Source organism: Aspergillus steynii (genome assembly GCF_002849105.1).
Source record: "Aspergillus steynii IBT 23096 chromosome Unknown P170scaffold_5, whole genome shotgun sequence".
NCBI classification, from domain to species: Eukaryota; Fungi; Ascomycota; class Eurotiomycetes; order Eurotiales; family Aspergillaceae; genus Aspergillus; species Aspergillus steynii.
The window spans coordinates 1,665,410-1,682,945 of NW_020194402.1; the positions used below are offsets into that span (position 1 = coordinate 1,665,410).

At 51.2% G+C, this 17,536-nt stretch overlaps 4 protein-coding genes across 4 annotated transcripts; 2 read left to right on the forward strand and 2 right to left on the reverse strand.

Moving 5' to 3' along the window:
• The first annotated feature begins 3,405 nt into the window (after positions 1-3,405).
• Positions 3,406-4,054, forward strand: P170DRAFT_202982 (uncharacterized protein). The gene has a single exon (XM_024842771.1). It carries the CDS (start codon positions 3,475-3,477, stop codon positions 3,976-3,978), a length of 504 nt encoding a protein of 167 aa, XP_024703315.1. The 5' UTR covers positions 3,406-3,474; the 3' UTR covers positions 3,979-4,054.
• Positions 4,055-4,528: 474 nt separating this feature from the next.
• On the forward strand, positions 4,529-5,765 carry P170DRAFT_447835 (SGNH/GDSL hydrolase family protein; the record flags this gene model as incomplete). The annotated part of the gene is made up of 4 exons (XM_024850922.1): positions 4,529-4,647; positions 4,725-4,857; positions 4,922-5,064; positions 5,123-5,765. 4 exons carry the CDS (start codon positions 4,529-4,531, stop codon positions 5,763-5,765), a joined length of 1,038 nt encoding a protein of 345 aa, XP_024703316.1.
• A 1,397-nt stretch (positions 5,766-7,162) lies between these two features.
• P170DRAFT_361352 (DEAD-box ATP-dependent RNA helicase DBP2) lies at positions 7,163-9,783 on the reverse strand (the record flags this gene model as incomplete). The annotated part of the gene is made up of 6 exons (XM_024844465.1): positions 7,163-7,365; positions 7,431-7,622; positions 8,086-8,193; positions 8,261-9,229; positions 9,304-9,500; positions 9,746-9,783. The coding sequence occupies 6 exons, from the start codon at positions 9,781-9,783 to the stop codon at positions 7,163-7,165; spliced, it is 1,707 nt and encodes a 568-aa protein (XP_024703317.1).
• A 399-nt stretch (positions 9,784-10,182) lies between these two features.
• On the reverse strand, positions 10,183-17,440 carry P170DRAFT_456688 (DNA-directed DNA polymerase alpha catalytic subunit POL1). The gene is made up of 14 exons (XM_024851644.1): positions 16,962-17,440; positions 15,151-16,881; positions 14,543-15,100; positions 13,749-14,489; positions 12,803-13,685; positions 12,286-12,427; positions 12,020-12,201; positions 11,880-11,962; positions 11,268-11,812; positions 11,063-11,213; positions 10,927-10,992; positions 10,750-10,858; positions 10,470-10,685; positions 10,183-10,407 (listed from the first exon to the last, which is right to left on the reverse strand). Exons 1-14 carry the CDS (start codon positions 17,349-17,351, stop codon positions 10,280-10,282), a joined length of 5,925 nt encoding a protein of 1,974 aa, XP_024703318.1. The 5' UTR covers positions 17,352-17,440; the 3' UTR covers positions 10,183-10,279.
• Positions 17,441-17,536: the final 96 nt, after the last annotated feature.

A 17,536-nucleotide genomic window follows, 5' to 3' on the forward strand; every position in this document is an offset into this window, starting at 1 on the left:
TCTTCACATATTTATCCTACTTTTTTTTCCCTCGGTCGAGTCATGCTTGGTGTATGGCACTTCGTGGCTACCGTACCTCCATGCTCCATAATTAATACCTCTGGTATTATTATGTACGGCACGTAAAGTCGGTACGGGCCCACCCTGACAACACAGAACTGTACTCCGTATGACTCGACTGTCCGATCCTTATGAATTTTTGGATGGGCCACCGATATGCACATGAAAGGGGTAATCGCTCGGTTCCGAATAATGAGGTCGAGAGATTCAAAGTTAAAACGGAGAAAAAGAAAATTGGCTGCATTTCGGCTTTTTTCTGTCTCTTTCTACATATTTCTGCCCCTTTTATACGCATGGTCACGGAACATGCACTGTTTTTATATCTTTAGTCTATCCGTGCTGCGTACTGAGTAGTGCATGCGGATAGACTGCTGGTTTTATGTCCGTGTCCAGGCTATTTTGGTGCTTAGTTATGATCTCACTTGCTCCACGTGGGCATAATTGACCACAAGGAGTCTAGGAGCACCGACTACTGACATACTCCGTGGTTAGCTGCTGAGTCGCTGACGGACTTTAACAGTACCCCAACCAGACGGAGTACGACGCTAAACCTTCAGTTCGATATAGATTGTAGACTACTACTCCATACATCGACTCGCGATTCTCAACTGACATGGCTGTTCGGGGTTATCCAGAAGCACTGATGGCAAAGCAGATTTTCCCTCCAATCATTGTCTACATTCCTTTCCCTCCTTCGTAATTTTCTGCTCACTTAACCTTTCTTTCCTCCTTTCCTCCTCTTTTTTTTTACCCTCTCATTCTTCCCTTCCTAGGCCAGTAAAGTTTTAATCTCCCCTTCCTGACTGGCTTATCACCCTTGGCATTGGTCAATAAAGGCGGGGTGGCGGCTCCGACAATTGGACGACGGCAAAGGATTATATTTTATCTCGCACAGTGCATGCACCAAGCAGACGGCTGTCATAGGTCGAGCAGAACCCTGTCGACGATTCTATGCCGAATGGCGAAATTCCTCTGGCATCCTTGTCATATCCCGGATTTTGCCGAGCGAAGGGTTACATCCTGCTCCGTACCAGGCAGAGATACCCTGCCCATGCATTGATACTCTGGCGTCTTTAACGCCTACCTAGCAGCCTAGCGGTCCAGCCATCCGAATTACTCGTACCTCGATGCCCTTGACTCGGATCCAATGGGTCGCAGTGCCTATCTGGCTTAGATGAACCTGCCACTACTAGTTCAGGATAGCTCCGCGGTTCCCTCTTCCGTGCCCCCTTCTGGTGTGTGGAGTGCAAGAATGGGGCCATGGGTACGGTGATTTGTTATGATCACTTTTTAAGAAAAGGCGGTATTGGCCCCGTCTCCAAACCCAAAAGTCAATTTAATCAAAAATAATAATAATCAAAAGCAAAACAAAAAAAAAAAAAGTGCACGTCGTACTCCGTAAATAGATACTTAATTCAAACGAGATGGCCCGAGAGCCAGGGGGGAAGTGCGAGCCAATGAGAGCACCGTCAAATATTAACAGACCAGGCCTTGGGAAGGTCGATAAACCCGGGGGGCATATGATAGGTGCGTCGTATATAATAAAGTGGTACCTCTTGGAGAATCCGGGACCAGATGGTCGCATAATCCAAGCTCGCCCCCGTGGCCAGCCTCCTCGGAGCTCAACCCACCCAGAGCACCAGGCCACGGGAGATAAACAGTGCTAGATATCCCATGGATTTGAGCCTTTGCGGCGGGGCGGGCTAGGATGAAAAGGGCCAAATTAATTTAGCTAGATACGGAGGCCTCCGTGCTCCGTTCTCGCACCGAAGAAAGGCTGTCGGTTGATAGTGGATTGAGCTCTGGTTCTTTCGAGGACACCGCCGAAGAGTTGGCCCACTGTCTCACCCGTGACCGGATCAATATGCCCCCCCCCCCATGGACCACTAGTCGCATACTAGGTCGACTAGGCCAGACGAGGTACCTCTGGCAGGTAGACTACTCCGTAGTCCGTACTTTGTAGGAGTAGGTCGAGATAGCAGTCGACACTGCCCGGGCATCTCGTGCTACCCTAGGCATATTGACATCAGAACAGATCATATCACCTCATATTAATTCCTCTACTCCTAACGCACATGGCAGCGTCAATGCTAGGTATCGTGCCCCTATTGCAACCAGCCTCTCCGGGCTTCGGTCATTAGGTAACCGATATGTGTCACAGATTGTTCAGCACTGGATATACTCGGCAAAGAGCCACTTCTCCTCCGTTCTTATCTATTCTTGCACGGAGTGTTGTTGTCCTGTCGAGAATGGAGCACGGAGTATCTCAGGGGCACCTCAGTATCAACAAGTACTTTGTGATTACTATACGATATACGCAGCGTCGTAGTATGATTTTGGCCGGTCCGCGGAGAACCCAATTAGGCAGGTGGTGGATATCGGGCGACCTCTTTCGACGCCTACATACTCCGTGGTCCTGGACGGAGGACAACTTTACATCGAACCTTCACGAAGCTCTCGTAGAAACATTCGCATGGACTCTGCATGTCTCCAAATGTCCGCTTTCATCATTATGATCACAGCATCGTAGCGCTGGAAAAAAATGTTACATGTTCCATGCATATTCCACGTCCGTCAAGAGATCTGTTAGGCTAGACTGCCTCAGGTGTCAAGTCAGATACTCTGTACGCAGTAGCTTTTTTTTATTTTTTTATTTTTTTTTTTGGCCTCCTCTCCTTGGTCCTCCTCCGGTACCACCAGAATGCCGGCGCTGGCTCGCGCCATTTCTTATTACGTTAGTGTTAGTCCCGGTGCCTCTGGGACGACCAATCCCGTTGGCTTCGCGATATTATCAGCGGAAATCCCGACTTCCGCGCATTGGACCACCAGGCTAACCCCCTAACGAGTCGCAGCAGTTAACCTTTCTGCCCCCCCCTTACCCGAACCAGGGCCGGCTGGCTTCGAAATGCCCCTAGGCTGGTTGGGGGTTAGTCCAATATGCCTAAAACTGCATATGCTTTGGCGCTTGTAATCTACGGTGGAGTCGGTAGGTATGTGTTACGCCGTCCAGGACCCATGTTATGTCCCCGTACATACTTACAATACATACCTGGCTCCGTATCTCACGGAATCTGTTGTCTACGTCTGGATACCTGTTGATCGGTGTAGAGCTGTCAAAGATATCTATTTCATATATATGGGTATACATAGTCTACCTTGATCGTTGCATAGAGGCACGGTCTAATCGTTGGAATTTTCCGGCCGTGTCCTGTATTCGATCTCTCCCCGATTTCTAATTTCCAATTCTAATGTCCTCGTACTGGACGACGTACAGGAACAAATGACACTTACTAGCCTGCAAAGGGGGACCCACCGGAGCCACGGGCTCTCGGCGGCTTTGTTACACGCGATATCTTACGGTAAGATACACTTTGCTAACCCACGGATGGTCCGATCTGGGTTTCCCGACGCGCTATGGAACTGTCTTGGGTGGTATGGGTTCCATTGTCTTGGAGGGTGAGGGGAATACTCCGTATACTCTGTAATGATAGCGATAATTATGAAAACAAATTCACGCGCACACCCACAGAGAGAGACATCAGGAGAAAGGCAGCGCGTGGGATGCAAAAAAGGCAAACCGGCCGCATCCTCCCCCTCAATGGAGGGAATCTACTCCCTGCGCTCTTCAATGCCTGCCATCGAAATCCTTTTCATCCTTCCCCCTTTTCTTCCTTTCTCCCTCTCGCTCTCACTCTCACCAAATTGATTGCTGGCATTCTCCACATCCACAGTAACCTCGCCAGCACGCCTGATCTCGGCTACACTATTCCTACGGAGGTCCATCTTCCCTCCCCGCAATTGAGCCTCCATCCCCGGAAAGCTGGCCTCCTTTCGCTCGGGGATCGGCAGATTCCTGGTTCATGTAATATGGATTGGCGGCTGTCTTTTCCTAGACCATGTTCCCAGCTCGGTTACTGAATATTGAGCAGGTACTCTCTTTCCCGATGGAGAGAGCCATTGAATGGCTGTATTCTCCACCCGCTGTGCTCACTGCCCCGCCTATCCCCGAGAAGCCCCAGGGGAGAAAGGGGAGGGAAAGGAGAGACCGCAGCGGCTAACTCACCGATGAATCAATGATTTTGGATTACTATGATTAATGAAAAAACAGAGAGAGAGAAGAAGGGAAAGAGACAAAAAAAAAAAAAAAAAACCGAACTCGATCTGAAGATGATCGCTCTGGCTTTCTGGGTTAACTGGACAAGGCACCGGAGGGTTTGCTGAATGCTGACCCAATTGGCGGCCATTCACATGGAACGGTATGTGCTTACTCGCTCTAGTCATTCCATTGCATACGGAAAATTATGCTCCGTCAAGCTACAGACGACAACTCCGCGAGAATTTCTCCGTGTTGACGAGCCATCTATATGAAGATGGCCTGGACTCTAGAGAAGCCTGAGTCGATGTGTACTATTGCTTGCTGTGTGGCTCTTGCATCGCTTTATTTCACACCAGTCGAATCCTCGAGATCATGCTAGTTCTCCGGCAGCTTCTGGCCATTGCCGTGGCCAATACCATCCTAGCAATTGCAGCTTTCCCCTCCAAGCCGCCAGGCAAGCAATCGTTTGACTGGGATGCTACACGATACTTGTTCGTGCCTCGAGATCGTTTCTTATCACCGCAGTCTGTAGCCACGCGCTCTGAACTAACCGCTCTATTGCATCCAGAATTGCCTTCGGTGACTCGTATACGTACGTGCAAGGCACATATGGCCATCAGAACTACAGCTTCATCGGAGATCAGCTGAACTTCGAATATGATGCCAAAACCTTGCTCACGAACAAGATCGTTCAGAACCAGGTTCGCAGATCCAATGAGCTGGCTGTCGCGTAACTGACACAAGAACCTCGTCATGTCATGATAGACTGCCACGGCAGAAGGTGGCCCGAACTGGGTCGAGTTCCTCACTGATTGCGGAGTCCACAAGGGACTCACCTCGCCGCGGAGCTGTAGAAAGCAACAACTCTGGGACTTTGCGTTCGCGGGCGCAGACATCTCAGTCGAACAGTAAGCACAGGAATCGCCTTGGTGGTTCATGATGGGCAAGTTGCCTGACTTGCCACAGTCTGCCCCTTCATCACAACTTCACCGTCTCCCTCGTCAACCAGGTCTCCCAGTACAAGAAATTCGGGTATCCCGTCCTCAAGCACGTAGTCAATCCATCCCAGACATTAGTCGCCATCTGGATCGGCATCAACGACATCAACGACAGCGCCAAGTACAGCGTCGATTTCCCTAGTTTCTACAATAAACTGATGGACACGCTGTTCTCCTCCGTGCAAGACCTCTACGGTCTCGGCTACCGCTCCTACCTCTTCATGAACCTGCCCCCTCTGGACCGAACTCCCAGCAATCAGGCTCGGGCCAGCCCCAGCCCCAACGCGACCCAAGTCGCGTGGTTCAACGAGGCGCTGGAGCAGCACGCAGGGGTTTTCCAGACGGCACACGCCGACACGAATGTCCTCGTCTTTGACGCGCACAGGACACTCAGCGATATGATGGATCATCCCGCGCAGTACGGCATCGTGAACACGACACATTTCTGCGCCGGGTATGACCAGCCCGATATCGACTGGAATTATCGGGCGCATGGGTGTCCAACGCCATTGGATTCGTATTTTTGGTTCAACTCGGGCCATTTGACGAGCCATACGCATCAGAAGCTAACGGAGGTCTTGGAGAAGCGGTTGGGGGAGTGGAGTGAATGAGCGATGTTTTAGATATCGCCAGGCGGGTGTAGTTTAGCGACACAAGCTCGAGAAGCTAATCGCTAGCATGGGATACAATTGAATAAAATATTTACTACTTACAAGCTACGGCGCAGTTTATTTGAATGGTCATTTTCATCAAGAATGCCACATGTTTGTATCCCTCGTTGAAGCAGGCATACACATGGTTATATATATACCTGCTAAAGCACATACTGAACATAAATCAACCCAAACACCACAACCCGGGTGTCAACACAATAGAAATGTAAACACACTATACCACTAATTTGTATAACATGTTGCTCACCGCTATTAATTTCAAACATATCAATAATTGAGGGTAAGCATGAGATTCTAGACCCAGGGCCGGAGGGATACGACCAATGAATGCGTTTAATATCTACAGAACCGAAATCTCTACACCAACGGTGAGAAATATATTAACCGAACCAGGAACAGAAGAAGTAGAATATCCTATAAATAAGCTAAAGAGGGAGGGATGGTAAATAACCGTGATTTTGATATACTCCGTAGAGGATAAACGGCAACACAAGAAAATAAGACTTGCTTTCCCTAACCACTCTTGGCAAAAATACCACCAAAAACAAAACAAAACAAGAACAGACCGAAATGAAAAAGATATCACCTGCAGTGGCTCGGGATGACCGACCATCTGGATCGCTCTAATGCACTGGGGGGATGGTTGCATTACATGATTGCTGCCTGGACGAAGACCGGAATCCGAATCTACGGGGAAATGATATGGATCTGATTCCCGGGCGATTCTAAATTAATAGTATAACACCACTCTTAGGCGTCCAATTGTCTCCGTCTGTTCGACATAGGCGCAGTACTAGTTACAAGCCAAAGCTGGGCGTTGAGTTCAACCAGTATACTAAGGGGCACCCCGGCCACACTACTGCACGGTAACACAGAAGCAGACAAGAGCCTAATGCATACGGAGTGCTAAGAAATCGAATGCACAATGAACCTGGATATGTAAAACAATAAGTACACTCCCCCTAATATTGGCATGCAAGACTGCAGCTACAGCGATCTAATCGTATCCGGCTCCAGGAACAAGATATCGAAACTTTTTGTTGGAGACAAAGAAATGACAATAAAGACAAAGAAAAGTTAAAAATTAACACATATCCCGTAAGCGGCTGGAACAAACTGAAGCCTTGAAATCCTTGTTGGGAAGGATGGAACCCCTATGAACTGAGCAAAAAAACACATAACTGTCTATCGTGACTTTCGACGAACGCCGCCCGTACCGAGTTACGAAGGAAAGAAGCTGAACCTGAGACGAAAACGAAAAAGCAAGGTCTACCGGTGACAATTACAAGCTCATTGACTGAGACTGGGCATCATGATCTGTTTTGGTTGGTTTTTTACCAGCGGCGGTTGTTTCCAAGAGGCGCCGCGTTAGAAGCGGTGAAGTTGCCTCCACGGCCACGGCCGCGGCCACCCCAGCGGCCGTAACCGCCGTGGTGACCACCGCCTCCGCTGTAGCGGACCATCTCGGCGAGACGGGGATCAATCTGCTGCTTGGCCTCAGTAAGGATGGTGATCAAGTCACGAGCCTGCTTAGAATCTGTGCAAGGAAAGCATCGTTAGTATGGCGTTGCCGGTGCGGCACATATCGAGCGGAGAACTTACTGTCAGTGGTGAAAAGGGTGATGGCGGTACCCTTGGCACCGGCACGACCAGTTCGACCGATACGGTGAACGTAGTCCTCCGAGTTGTTGGGGTAGTCATAGTTCAGCACATGAGTAATGTCGCGAACATCTTCAAACAAACTTATGTTAGCAAACGGAGCATTAGTTGTAATAGCAACGTGGCCGAGGAGCCCTTTCTCAGTCGTGTGAGACTTGATGCATCTCTCTCTCTCTCTCTCTCTCGCGGAAATTTGATATCAAGATCCGGTGGGGTGAATCCATGGGCTGGCAGATATCACAGTCCTGGAGCAACCTTGGAATGCAGTTTCAAAGTCGTCGGAACAGCAAAATACAAGTGACCCCCCCACTCTACCTAGGTTAACAGATAGAGATGGGGAATCCCGACAGAGGATGTCAAAATACGTCTGTTATACTGCACTGTGAGTCCAAGGTCCTCCTGGTATAAGGAACCATTTCGAACGACTCGACGAAAGCCTGGACGAGTCATGCACACCAACATGGGTTTCAAAGAGAGTCGAGCACCGTGCCATTGTCACACAACCTCAATACGGGTGAGGGTGCTTCTTGAGGAAGAAGACAAAGGAAAGGGGGAGGAGGGGGGAGGAAAGGGGGGTTAAATCGCAATTATATCATACCAATACCACGGGAAGCCACATCGGTGGCCACCATGATTGGGCTCTTGCCCGTCTTGAATTCGTTCAAGACCCAATCTCTTTCCTGTTGCTGCTTGTCGCCGTGAATCGCTATATGAACAGTCAGTAACGCGAACGCCGAGATTGGAACAAAGCCAAATGGGCAGGAAAAACTTACAAAGTGCGGGCCATCCGTCCTGACGAAGGAAACGAGTGATCTCGTCAGCAATACGCTTGGTGCCGGTGAAGATAAGGCACTTGTTGCCGCGGTTCTCCATGATCTTCTCGAGGTGCTTAATCATTCTATCGCGCTTCTCCATATCCGAAACGACTTCGACAATCTGGGTGATGCGGTGGTTGGCCGAAAGTTCCATGGAACCGATGTTGACCTGGATGTAGTCGTTGAGGAAGTCAGAGGCGAGCTGACGGACTTCCTTGGGCCACGTGGCGGACCACATGCAGGTCTGACGGTCGGGACGGATCTGTCCGATGATCTTGCGGATCTGGGGCTCGAAACCCATGTCCAGCATGCGATCGGCCTCATCAAGAACCAGGTAGGTGACACGACGAAGGTTGGTACGTCCGGCCTCGAGCATGTCGATCAGACGACCAGGGGTGGCAATGCAGACCTCAACACCACGGCTCAGATCACGGATCTGGGGACCCTTGGGGACACCACCGTACACACAGGTGTTGCGAATGCGAGAGGACTTTCCGAACTTGGTGATTTCGGCCTGAATCTGAACCGCCAATTCACGGGTGGGGGCGAGAACAAGAACGATAGGACCATCGCCGGGGGCGAGAAGGGGCTGGGCGTTGATGTGCACGATGGCAGGGAGACAGTAACTGAGGGTCTTTCCGGAACCAGTCTCGGCGATACCGACAACGTCGCGACCGGAGAGAGCCATGGGCCAACCCTGAGACTGGATGGAGGTGGGGCGCTCAAAGCCCTGAGACTTGACTTCGGTCAGGACATACTGAGGGAATCCAGCCTCGTCGAAGGTCTCGACAGGGCGAGGGATGTTGCGTCCCTGAACGGACATCTCGCTCTTCTTGCGGAAGTCATCCACCTCACGCTGGGTGCGGGCGGTGACATCGGGGTGTTCCTTGTAGAAAGACTTCTCGAACTTGGGGAGGGAGTCAAGGTCTATGGACGGCAAGGTTAGTATCGTGTCACAAAGGGATGACAGAGACGGTGCTGTCTCAAGGAATCAAACATACCCCAGTCCTGCTTCTTCAGGCCAGAGCCGAGGTTCGACATGCGATCTCCGGCACCAGCACCACCGCCCCCTCTTCCATAGCCGCCGCCGCCCCCGTAGCCACCTCCGTAGCCACCGCTGGAGCCGCCACCGTAACCACCACCACCATAGCCGCCTCCGTTGGAGTAGCCGTTGGAGTAACCGCCACCACCGCCGTTTCTAGAACTAGAGCAAACCATGTTAGCCTGAGATGTTTCCGCTGGGGAAGTTGAGATGAAAGTGAGGGATGAGCGTGGGTTGCATTGCGCGCTAGATCCTGCAGTTGAGACCGACGCTAAGACAAGGCAGTGCTGAAACGAGCGATCCCAGCCAAATTGTCGAGTCGGTCCCTGACAAAACGAGCGCAATAAACGCGACGCTGCATCGCTCCAAATCAAATCTCAACGAGTGCAAGATAGACATACCGGTAGGAGTCGCGCTGGTATCCGCCGCCGTAAGACATGGTTATCGCAGATTTTGTTGTATTCTAGGGAAAAACAGAAAACAAAAGACCGGAAGGAGTTGAACGAGCAACTGTACGCGGAGACAACAGCGTCTCCAGGAGAAAAGAGAGATGCAAGGATATCAAGGAAGAAGAAGATGGAAAGAGAGGACAAGGGGATGGAGATGAAGAGAAAGAAGAAGGATGGGGGAAGAGAAAGGAGAAAAAAAAAGTTGCTCGGGCGGGAAGGAAGAAAGAAAAACGAAAAAAAAAGAAGGCGAAGAGGCGACACTTGCCTGCTCCGGCTAGACTGCCTCCCGAGCGGCCAATGACCGCCGCCGTTCGCTGCCAGGATTTTTCACCGCCTCCGAGACGGCGACATCCCGAAATGGAAAGTTATCCCGGTTCCGGTGGCGGATTGTGTTTGTCCTGTTTGTCTGTTTGTCTCGATTCTGCTATGGAAGTACTCTGTAGTAGTTCTAGTTCATCTGCACTACACCTGCCCTTCACCTTCCCTTCACTCCTTCTTCTCCCCCAGTCCCATGTCCCAGAAACTGATCTCCAGCTCCGTCGCCCGAATAAAGATCCCAATCAATTCCTCCACCCGACTCGGCGAAACCTCGCACATGTGTCTTTCCAGTAGTTCTACTCGTCGGTTAGTTTCCGTGTCCACGTCTGGCGGTGTATGCGGACGCATGGCCTCTTACCCGATCCTAGGCAAACTGCCTGCGTGTAGTCATCTGCTACGTAGTTCTCAATCCATTTCCAGTACCGATTGCCTTCCCGAACGGTGTCTTTCTCGCCGTACAATCGCTGAGCAATGGCGCCGTATCCGAGCAGACAAGGCGCCAGAGCCATCTGGAGTGCGAGCCAATCCTCTGATTGACCGACGTCGAGGATGTACCGACTATACGCGGTGCATGCTAATATGTCCCAAACAATCCGTCTTAGTCACGGCGAGGATGGCAGAAAGCGCGGATTACTCACCAATGGTTTCCGGGTGCTTTTCCATCAGCTCCTTGGATAGTCCGAAGGAGGCACAGTAGTCCAGGTGCAGCGCGGTTTCACGTTGGATATGTAGGACAATTTGAGCCGACTGCGATGGTGCAAGTCCGAGTCAGCTTCTAAACAGACCCGAAATTAAAATCGAAATGGATCACTCACCGCAGCAATGGACTCCATGTTCTTTCCCTTATACGCGGCCAGTGCATTGCTCCGGGCGAAGTGGACCTGAGCACGCACACAGTTGGTTAGCATTTGCAGATGTACGACCAGACCGAGAAGGATAGATGATGCTTACGAGGTAAAGATAATCCTGCACAAGATACTCCTTGAAGCGCCCCACAGGAAGTTTACCAGAGCCAATGCCCAGAACAAAGTCATGCTCCGTGAACTTCTTCCACACTGGTCGAACATTGGGATGATCCAGAACATACTCCACAAATCGTCCCCTGACCATAATCATCAGTAGCCAAACAATGCGTCTGCACCTGGGAACGACTCACGGGGCAAAAGGCATCGTATACATAGAATGGAAATGGTTGATTGGACCACTTCCCTTCCCAATATCAAGGCTGGTCTTGATACCGGCCTCAACAAATCGCACGGCCGCTTGGACGGCGCGTTGCAAATTTTTCCCCAAGGCCAGGTTGGCCGCGATGGCAGAGGCAAGAGAGCAGCCCGTGCCGTGGGTGTTCTTCGTCACCAGGAAGTCAGTCTCAAACAAAGTGACATTTTCGCCGTCAAAAAGCACATCGATGACTGTTGTCGCCTCTTGCGGGTTGCGAGCCGTCTCATGTGCTTTCGTAAGTGGCAGATGTCCCCCTTTGAGAAGAACAGCCTTAGGCCCCAAAGCACAAATTTGCTTTGCTAGACTGATGAGCTCCGAAACGTCCTTTGGCTCAGGCACTTCCAGACCAGAGTCCTTGAGTAACAACTGCGCTTCGGGGATGTTCGGCGTGAGAATGGTCGTTAGCGGCAATAGTTTCGTTCGAAGGCCCTGCACGGCAGCTTCGGGTAGTAGCTGGGCCCCGCTTGTAGACACCATAACCTAGAACATTATGCATTAGAGATGAAGCGCCCTTCGCCATCCGAGAAGACCGGGGAGAGAAAGCTACCGGATCCAGCACCACCGAAGGAACTCGGTGCGACACCAGAGCCTCGGCGACCACATCAATTGTTTCGGCGGATGAGAGCATGCCTTTTTTTCTGGTCAGGTAAAAGAACTGTCATGTTGATCAAGGACAGGAAAGCCTACCAAATTTGACAACATCAGCTCCGACATCTTCCAAACCGGCATTGATTTGCTTCTTGACAAATTCAGCCGGAACCACGAAGATATCCTGCACCCCGAGGGTGTTTTGCGCCGTTAAGCCCGTGGTCGCAGTCAGGGCGTAACAGCCATGGGCGGCTAGAACCCTCTGATCCGCCTCTAGACCGCTAAATGCAGAGGATGTGCATTAGTTTGACCGTTGTTGGGAGGGCTAAAAGTTGGAGGGGATACGGAGACAGAGATTAACATACGCGCCACCTGAACTGTCGGACCCGGCGATGACTAGAACTCGCTTAATCGACATGATAGGCAGTCGGAGAGCAAAACAACCGCAAGCGAATGTACCCGAAAGGTGTCGAGGATGGATGATGGAGTCGAGAAGAAGTATGCATCCTGACCGGGGAGGAATTGCGGAAGTAGGCAGACTTGGTGGGGTGTGGGCCCGCCGCGGTCTTTGGGTCAGTCAACTTTCGATAAGATGAAGTCATTTGTTGACTTGTTCAAGTTAGAGAAACAGATGCAAATGCAATTGATTATTTCATGCCTAAAGTTCATTCATCCCATCATCCAAGCCGAGCTGCCCTATCCACAAATAATAACGAAAATATCGAGAGCTATCCTAGTATATACAAAAATTACCCATCAACCCCGGCCACAGAACGGCCTAGGGTAGCATAAAGCGAAATAGACTATCCATTTCCACCCATTGGCGACCGCATTTTTTCAGATAAGCATCTACTACGCCCTTGACCGTTCCAAATCTCTCACGGTTGAATGAAACCAGCGCTGCAACGCTGTCTTTCTTTTCCCCATCAGCCTCCTTCTCCACAACGCGGCGAGCCTTTTCCACATCCCAAAGACCGGCGAAGTAGAGGAGCTGGTTATAGATCCGCTTCTCTGAATACTCATAGGTCATCCGGCCAAGGCAGCCTTCAGCGTGGCCCCGGGGACCAAGACACCGTCGTCCGTACACGCTCATCTGTCGGGTTCGGTTGCCACAGGCAGTATCATCACAGACAAGCCAGCCCTCGTAGTATTTGGAAGTCTGGGCCCGGATTTGGCTCTCCAGCTGGGCAACGATCGTCAAGATCGAGAATTGTTTCTGGCAGGAAGCATTCGGGCAAATGACACCGTGGGCATTGCACATGTGAGAAGAGTTTGCCAACCCTTCAAAGACCGATTTTTCCTTGCAGAATCGACAGGTGAGCGTCAGCCGGGCAGCATTTTCAAAACGAACGGAGTCCGGGATCTGTGACTCCAGTGGGGTGATCTCCGCATTCTGTTGACTGTTTCCACCAGAGGAAGTATTGATTTGGTATTTGCGAACATCCAAACCCAAGCATTCGGCCAGCCGAACCGCATCGGTGCCAGGAATTGGGGCACACAGACGCTCGATAGGGGGGAAGATTTGTTTGAGAAGATAAAACTCAACGTCGGGCTTGAGCTCCGAGCCGCTCTTCATCACATCTTGAAGCGTGTAGGACCGCTTGGCCGGGGGCAGAGAGGCCGTCTCTGAATCTCCATTGGTCACAATATAAGAGATAACATCGTTAGGCCTGACCGACTTGCCACGAGCAAGTTCACGAAGAGCAACCTGGGCCGGCGGCATCGTTTCTTTATTAGGATATTCTTCGGGACGTTTGGAGAGTTTCTGTGGTAAGAGAAAAGAAGGTCAGTAGGCGGTAGGAAACACCAGTAAGGAGATCAAACATACCGTGTAGATCACATATTTCTGAACGGGGATAGTAAATTCCCGCATCTTGTCCGCTAACTCGCGTAGGTAGTCGTGAACCCGGTTGAGGACGATCTCTTGATCATCGCCGGAGAGGACCTCGTTCAAGAGTCTCTGGGAGACTTCCTTGGACAGCGCACAGTATTCACGTCGCTTCATGTCGAGACCCTTGACTTCCAGCTTGTCCACATATTTGCCATCTACTTCGGTCATGTTCACGGCAGCATATTTCTTCTTCGCATGCAGGAGAAGGCGACGGAAGATATTATCAATATCGATCTCCAAGAGACGGTATCTCTCGTTGACCGATTTCTTGAATTCCTCCCCGACCTTGAATGCATCACTGATAGTATCCATGTTCGTGTTGATCATGACGGAGTCAGTATCACCATAGATGACCCTCAGCTGTTTCGACTCGGCCAGTTCCTTGGTGCTCCTGAGAATTTCACGACCTTTGAATGTGGTGAGCATTGCCAAAGGACGAGCGTAGAAACGACTCTGTGTGTATCCCAGACACCCATACATGGAGTTGGCCGTCAGCTTAAAGGCCAGCTGCTTGGTGTCCCACAGCGCAAGTTGCTCGGGAGTTGCACGCTTGTCTTTCATCAACTTTTTCACTTGTTGCCGACGACCGACAAGAGTTGAAATTAGTCGAGGCAAGATACCCTGATCCTCGTCGGAAGAAGGGACCTCGGGCACCTTCTCTTCGTTCTCATTCTCAGCCTGGAGGAGATATCATCAGTATATGCCAATGTAAATACGTAGGGCCAACTCACAGTTGCAGTCCGTTCCACCGTTGTGAAACAGATGTTGTACTCCTGAATGATGCTGGGATACAAACTGTTGAAATCCATGACCAGAACAAACTTGTCATAGAGACCCTTCTCGGGTTCGAAAACGAGACCACCCTTGTACTTGTCCTTCTTTTTCTTGTCCGTCGTATCATCGTCATCGCCCTCCAGCAGCTTTTCTTCTGCCTTTTGCAACTTGGACGAATATTTATCCGGACAGATGTACTTGTTGCGATGGAATTCATGGAGCAGAATGTATTCGTTTCTCTCGGCACGCGTACCGCTGAGTGTTCGCGCCCATGAATTACCGGCAATGTTTGTGAGAACCTTGGTTAGAGGCAACATCTGCAGTCGCAATACCAATGCGGCGATGAAATAGGTATCGGCATCGCAATGGTTCACGAAGTTCATGAGACCTTCCTTCGAGTTGGCCCACGTTTTCAACGCTGCCTCGGTGTCCAATTCCTGCCGTGTGTTTCCTTGTCCAAGGTACAGTTCACACATCTCCGTCAAACTCCACGACTGACATTTCATCATCAGAGACTAGCAGCAGTTAGTAACAAACCCCAGGACTCAAAGGTTGATAAGCCTACCTTGCCCATATCGTTACCCACGTCACACATCAACCGTCCCGCAATCAGATGCCTCTCAGCGAAGAAGCCACCCCCCCTGTTAAAATTCTTGGGCCAGTCCCCACGCTTGAGTCGACCCAGTCGATGCCAACCAGGGGATTTCTTTTCTTTCAGCCTGTTGAGCAGAATGCTGAGATCTACTTCCTGCAGTTGATGGCCCATCAAGACGTCAGGATCCATCTTCTCGAACAAAGCAAGAAATTTGCTGAGCAAGAACTGTTCACTCTTCTCAAGCATGATAGTGCCTCGTTGCTTTCGAGTCTCAGCTTCGAAATGCATGGGGTAGGAAGAGCCCACAGGCCGCATGACTGTGAACGTTTTGCAAGGCAGTCTCTCTGGGGGCGTCGTGTCCGTGAGGGAAACATTCTCGTACACGCGAGCACTTGCGACCAGGATTTCTTGCTTATTCTCCTTCACATTGAGTTGTGTCCGGAATGAAAGACTCATCAACGTAAGAGGCGGCGAGTCTAGATTCTCGGAGTCGGGAACAGGAGAGATAAGCGCAGGTTTCGAGGCCTGGCATTCGAATTTACACCAGGATGCATTGTTAACGGCAGAGAAGTCAGCCTCCTCGATTTTGAGCCAACAGGGACCCATAATATTCTTCCATAGAACGAATTGTTCGAACAAAGAGGTGTTGGTTCCGAATACGTTGGAGAATGTTTCTCCCTTGGTGTCCATCGGTAGTGCCGGTTTATCGTAAGGGTACAGCAATTTGAGGTACTCGGCCTCTTTCGGGATACCGGGCATCTCGAACGCGTATTTGCGAGTACACGGCTTGATCTTGTGCATCCCTACTTTCAATCGCGACATCATACCGTCGACTTCCTGATAAACATCATTCATTTCGACTTCGTCATCCGTGGCCCGGTTATGCTTGTGCCTGTGTTCTCGGGGAAGAAAGTAGAGCTTTCGCAGGATGTTGTCGACTTTAACGAAAGCGCTAGCAAAAGCACCCGTCTGCTTGTTCTTGACTTTTCCAAACAAGCACAGACTGCCATTGACTTCGGTGAAGTCCAGCCAGAACATGCGCAGGCTACCATCTGCCTCGACAACGTCCTGCGCTCGCAGCTTACCCGGTGTTCGCGTCTCCGTCGCCGGGCTGTTGAGAACATTCAACTTGCTCCGCACATCATTCCAAGACGCATCGACAACATCAGGGGCCGCTTTCATAGGCGAGGAGCTTGCTGGCGTGGGCAGAATCTCCTTCTTGAGCTTGGGCGGCGGCCGACTTCCAGCCATGTTCACGCTTGCTACCTTCGCTTCGTGGTCTCCAGTAGCTTCGGCCACCTCCATCAAGTCATTGTCGTCGTCATCAAACTCCTCGGTTTTCACGGGAACGGCAGTTTTCCTCTCCACAGCCTTGCTCGTGGGCGATGAGGGCATCGGATCGCTCATCGGCACATCGTCGTCATCGTCGGCGGCGGGAAGAGGTTCGTCATCGTTGTCCAAATCAAGTGCCGATTTTTCTTCGCCCGGCGAAACGGGATCGCTGTTCTCGTCCTTTTGGGTTCGGGGTTTCTTTTCGGGCCGTGTTCTCTGGGCTAGCGGTGGGGAAAGGATGCGCACTTTGCGCCGCGTCTCCGACTTGATGACATTCTGAGGCGGAGGCACATGGTTCGAAACGACATTGGTGTCGACCTCTCCAAGAAGATCAGCCATGAAAGCATCATCTTCCGCGGTGGCCACAGGCTTGAAAGGAACCGGTTAGCCTCTCTTCCCTCAAACCGTCCAACAGACACTCGTTTCAAAAACGCGCGCGGACAACTCACCTTCGGTTTTGACGCAGCAGCAGCTTGGCCCTTGTTGAAGTATTTGGAAATGCCATTGTTCATCTTCTCTTGCCGCTGTTTCTCCTCCTCTCGTTTCCGCTTCGCAGCCTTGCTATTGGCGGGCAGTCCATCGTCGTCACTCTCACTATCGTAATATCCGGCCGACTGCTCATTCCAGACCTCGCGACCGTCATCCGCGTACCCTTCGCCATTGTCATCAACAACGAAGTCGTCCTCGTCCAGCCGATTGCGGATAATCTTCTTGTATCCGTCGTCGTCGACCTCTTCGTAGATGTCACCCTGATCTTCGACTTCGTAGGTCGAAAGACGCTTCTTTCCTGCGGCTCGCAGGGCTCGTAGCTCGGCCAATTTCGCCCGGGAAGAAGCCATGGCGCTTGTGGAATTATTGCGGACCACTGGCTTCCATTAATCGCTTTTCAGGTGAAAGCGTCGCGTTGGTCGAGACCCGTGGAGGAGACGGGGAAGGGCGTGGACTTGGGAAGGGGGACGGACAGTCGCTGGTGGGCGGCACGCGGAGAAAACCACGCGTTGCAACGCGAGCGGGACGCGCTCTC